At 41.6% G+C, this 4,809-nt stretch overlaps 1 protein-coding gene across 2 annotated transcripts in view; it reads right to left on the bottom strand.

Moving 5' to 3' along the window:
• The window catches only part of IST1 (IST1, ESCRT-III associated factor), a 36,510-nt gene that overhangs the window by 10,735 nt on the left and 20,966 nt on the right, over nucleotides 1-4,809 (bottom strand). The window contains exons 2-4 of one of the 2 annotated variants that reach the window (XM_003791389.3): nucleotides 3,272-3,374; nucleotides 2,700-2,880; nucleotides 2,193-2,280 (exon numbers count right to left, since the gene is read on the bottom strand). In XM_003791389.3, the coding sequence (XP_003791437.1) occupies nucleotides 2,193-2,280; nucleotides 2,700-2,880; nucleotides 3,272-3,359 (357 nt within the window). In that variant the 5' untranslated portion in view covers nucleotides 3,360-3,374. Of the gene's footprint in view, nucleotides 1-2,192; nucleotides 2,281-2,699; nucleotides 2,881-3,267; nucleotides 3,375-4,809 lie in introns of those variants that run through there. The other variant, XM_023514083.1, reaches the window with a different exon arrangement.

Raw genomic sequence — 4,809 nt, 5'->3', positions numbered from 1 at the left:
AAAAAAAAAAAAAAAAAAAACATGAAATAAAAATGAGAGACTATGGCTGTCAGGGGTCCCGCCATGGGGGGCAGGGTCTGCTAAGACCTGTGGAACGCGTGGCAAATGACTGAAGAAACAGTTAGAAATGACGCGAAAGAGACAACATAAACACGTTTTTGATCAGGGCGGCGCCTGTGGCTCAGTGAGTACAGTGCTGGCCCCATATACTGAAAGTGGCGGATTCGAACCTGGCCCCAGCCAAACTGCAAAAGCAGTAAATATTACTAAAATTATTAAGTCTCAACTTTTAAGTACATGTCTTTTTAATATTCTGTGTTGCTAACTCAAACTATGCATAAGCTTTTCTGCTGCATACTGAAGTATAAAGTGGTCTCAAGGAAAAAAAAAGAGAACAGACACAGAATAGAATTTTAAAAAGTGGGAACTCAGGGGACCACTGCCTGTTTGTGGGGTTCCAGCGATGGCCCTGAATGTCAGTTCCACTCAGCTTTTACTGAAGTCTATTTGCCCAGAGGGTAAGCTGAGGGAGGGAACAGAAATACCGGCAGTTTCTTAAAGCACAACAGCTCCTATTGTTTTATTTTGTTTTAGAGACAGAGTCTCACTTTGTCACCCTCAGTAGAGTGCTGTTTCATTACACGTCATGGCGACGTCCAGGCTTAGGCGATTCTCTTGCCTCAGCCTCCAGAATAGATGGAACCATAGGCGCCTGCCACAACGCCCAGCTATTTTTTTTGCAGTTTGGCCAGGCTTGAACCCGTCACCCTGGGTATATGGGGCCTGTGCCCTACTCACTGAGCCACAGGTGCCACCCTCCTATTGTTTTTATAATCATTAACTTTAAGGGTCTGAGCAGCCTTGAGAAATCTAAAACCTGAGCTTTGTGTGGGGGTAGCCTCCAGCCTGAACTCACACACAGATTCCTAGGGAGTGGTTAAACTCTGGTAGTTCCCTGTGGAGTAAAACCCCACTGGAATCAATCTCCTCTGAAGAATTGGTGGGAGAAAGGAATTTTCCTCTCATCATTACCACAGAGGGTCTTCATCTGTGATAAGGGATATAAGCTCTCCTGTCCATATTTCAGAGCTACGAGCAGTTCCCTTGACCTCTGCCCCAGGCAAATGGAAATCTCCACGAGGGGTATCTGCTCTGTCTACTTACTGGGGAGGAAACAGCCTAGTTAATATATCTTTCCAGGCCTTGCCATAGCCTCTCCTATGGCCATTATTCCTCACAGTTTTCACAGACCCAGCAGTGGTGTTTATAAAGCTTTATCCCCAATAGGCCAGAGTTCTAGTAAAAGCAGGAAACCTGCTCAGATAAGAAATTTAGCCGCGGCTGGTTTAAGGGCAAACTAGACAACTCTTTGTTCCAGCTCAGTCAGCTTACTTTTTAATTTTTCCATTTTTCTGCAGGTGTTTTCTCTTGCCAAGAATGGGGTCTTTGTCCCCATTCTGACTGCATATGGCTACTTGGGAGGTGGGAGGGTTCCTTGAGCCCAGAGTTCAAGACCAGCCTGGGCAACATAGCAATAACCCATCTCCAAAAACAAAAAATACCAAGACTATTCTCAACAGACTGGGGTCAGAGATAAGACTGAGACAATCTCCTACAAAATACTACAAAAAGGCAAAGATGTAGAAAATAGACACAACTCAGCTGAACACCTAGCAGACAGCACCACATGTATGAGGTGATGTGCAATGGGTTAACGCCCACCTCCTCCACTAAACTTTAAGCTCCAAGAGTATGGCTTGTGCAACAGTTTGCTTACCACTGTTAGCCATACCACTCACCTGGCTCACAGCGGCCACTCAATAAATATTTGTAGAATTAACAAATGAAGCAGAATATCTGTCACCTTAAATTACTGTTATTTTAACTTTGCTGTTTTACAATTATATAAGAACGTTTCTATTTGCATACAGGTAAATGACATTATAATAAAGATAATTTAAGACAAAACTGGAGATACATAAAACTTTCTTCCTTAAAAAATTATTCAAGTTTGCAAAATATTGTTCTATGATCTGAGGCCTAAAAAGGAAAAAGAGATTTACAAAACTATTTCAAAAGCAGCATGAGAAGGGCACAAAATACCTGGTCAAATGAGCAGAAGGGACTTACATTTACCAACCTTTCCAACAATATGAAAAACTGAAGATGACACTGAAACTGGTTGTACTCACTATTTTCAATTCAGCCACTTCTGACTGGAGTCTGGGAGCTGCCCAGATCAATGTAGACACAGATTCAGCCAGGCCAGAATCTAGCTCCCTAATTAAGGAAAAAGTTAATATAATTTAATACTCTTTAAAACTAATCAACAAAATCCTAGTTTTATATCATATACTTGATAGCCTCTAAAGCTATTTCGCCAATCTCACTGAGTTCTCACAACAACTCTAGGCTTCTAGCCATTTTCATTAACTTATTTTACTTTTGGGGAAGTTCACACTACGCCCAAGGCCATAAAGTCAGGAAATGGCTGAATCAGACTCAAACTCAATTTCATATTCTGTATTTTCTCTTCAACAGTTGTCTACATTCAGATCAGACCTTTAAGCCAATTCATAGCATAAAGATCTTTGGGTGTGTGATACATAGTCTCTCAGTGTTCGCCCCCTACATGAAGAGATCTATATTACTCCTTTAATTCCAGAAGTGATTTAGGTCTTTGAATCAAAATCTCTTACTTCATAGACTGGATGAGGCCAAACCGAGCCAGCAGCAGGTCACAGTACAGCTCCAGGATCTCCATGGCCTCCACGAGATAGTCCTCCCGGATGATGTGCTCCACACGGATCCGAGCTCGTTCATCTTTCCCAGCGGCCAGATAGTCAGCAATCTCCTTCCTGGCTTTCTGGGCTAGTTCCGCTAAGACACAAATTCCACTCCAGTCACAGAGCAATAGGCCACCAGTACCTGGTCTGGGAGCAACCTCCATCCCAATAGAGAACTGGGAGTTTCTAGTATATCCTAGCTCACTCTCCCTTAGGAAATCTAGTTCTATCCCATCTACCCTACAATTTGCTACTCTGTCTCGTTCTGTGGCTCGACATTTCCAACTCAGGAGTAATGTTACCCATTCCACAGCAGCAGACTATGTCTGTTAGACAAAATGATTCAATCTGACTAGTCACAAAAGGCAGAAATGGAAATCTTCAAAGATATGAAATTCGTCATTAGTACTGGCCTAGCACTGGGGTGCTGGCTCCCAGTGATGTATTTTGGGAAAGAGAAGGTAAAGCAATCATGTACTACTCACTTTTTTTTTTCTCCAGTAGTTTAAGACGATTTATGACTAATCTCAAATTGACTCGTAAGCGCTCAGCTTTAAATCCAGAGCCCAGCATGTTGCCCTATTCCTCCTGGAAAAAGAAGCAACATAGTGACTATTTTCAAGTAAAAACTATTTCAGAAACTAACACCACTTAAAGGTGAATCATCAGACACAAAGAACCACCAGTTCTCTAAGACAAGAAAATAACATGAACTAATTCACATTTTTTACAAATCATTTTGGTTATTGTGGAGAAAACTGATAAGGGAAAAGTAATACTAGAAGGAAGAAGACCAATGGGAAGGCTAATACTACAGCTTAGACCATGGTGATTTAGCAGTGACAGTAGCAACTGGCTTTGAAATCTATTTTGAGGGCATAGCTGAAAGAACCTGCTGACTGATGAAATGAGCACCTCGGTATTGGCACCAGAATGAGATGTTAAAGGACAAAGCAGCAGCAGAAGTCCTCCTATGCTCCTACTTCTCAAAAAAATCTCAACCCAGAAAGACTGAGATGGGAAAAAGATTAGCAAATTTATACCCAAAACCAAAAAAATGTTATCTTCTTAATTCTTCAAATTCGGCTACTAAATCTCAGCCTTTGGGAAAAAGCTAGTGCCCAACATCACTATCATTACCATGCACTCATGTAGAGAATTATACAAAGGAGTAAAAAGCCCACGGGGTGGGGGGGGTGGGGGTGGGGAGAAAACTGCAGTACAACTATAGTACAAATACTGTACAGTCCCCGTCCTCAAGGGAACTTATATTCTACTGAAAAGAGGGCTTAGAAAATCTGGCAATGATAACATTATTGGATAGAGACTTTAATTTCAAATTCTAATTCTGAATCAGGAGTGATTTTGCTCCCTCGAAACATTTGGTAATGATTGGAGATGTTTTGGGTTGTTGCAACTGGAAAGGATGATACTGCCAACTGATGGGCAGAGGCCTAGGATGCTATTACACATCCTACAATGAACAGGACAGTGCACCTATAACAAAAAAACTACCCAGTCCAAAATGTTAATAGTGCCAAGACTGAGAAAACTATTTTACAGAAAACACACCAATCCTGTTTAGAGAGATTACGAAAGGCTTTCCAGGAGGAGGAAAGCCTAAACTGAGTCTTAAGGACAGACAAGGTGTCTATAAAGAGCTGGGTATAAATATCCCAGGCAGAGAGAGTGGTGTGTGCAAAAACAAGGTGCTTCTTGGGAGACACAAATTGGTACAGTCTGGCATAGTTTATACCCTAACACACCTCTCATAACCATAACTTTAAGACTTCAATGTTCATAAGATGTCAAGCACTATAGTAGGTTCTGGTGCTAGTTAGATCCAGATGGTATCCTTGTTCTTAAGGCATTCCATAACCAGAAGTAGATGAGAAATGGGAAGGAGACCAGAAAAACAGTAAATACTACTATTGTTTACTCAACCAGCACTTGGCCAAGATCAGTTAGCAACTAAATGGTAGAGTTAAGAATGAAACCTAGGCTCGGCGCCTATGGCTCAACC

This window comes from Otolemur garnettii, unplaced genomic scaffold (genome assembly GCF_000181295.1).
Source record: "Otolemur garnettii isolate 467f Iridium unplaced genomic scaffold, OtoGar3 scaffold00047, whole genome shotgun sequence".
Lineage (NCBI taxonomy): Eukaryota > Metazoa > Chordata > Mammalia > Primates > Galagidae > Otolemur > Otolemur garnettii.
The sequence above is the reverse complement of the archived record's forward strand: the minus strand, read 5'-3'. Positions and strand labels throughout refer to the sequence as shown.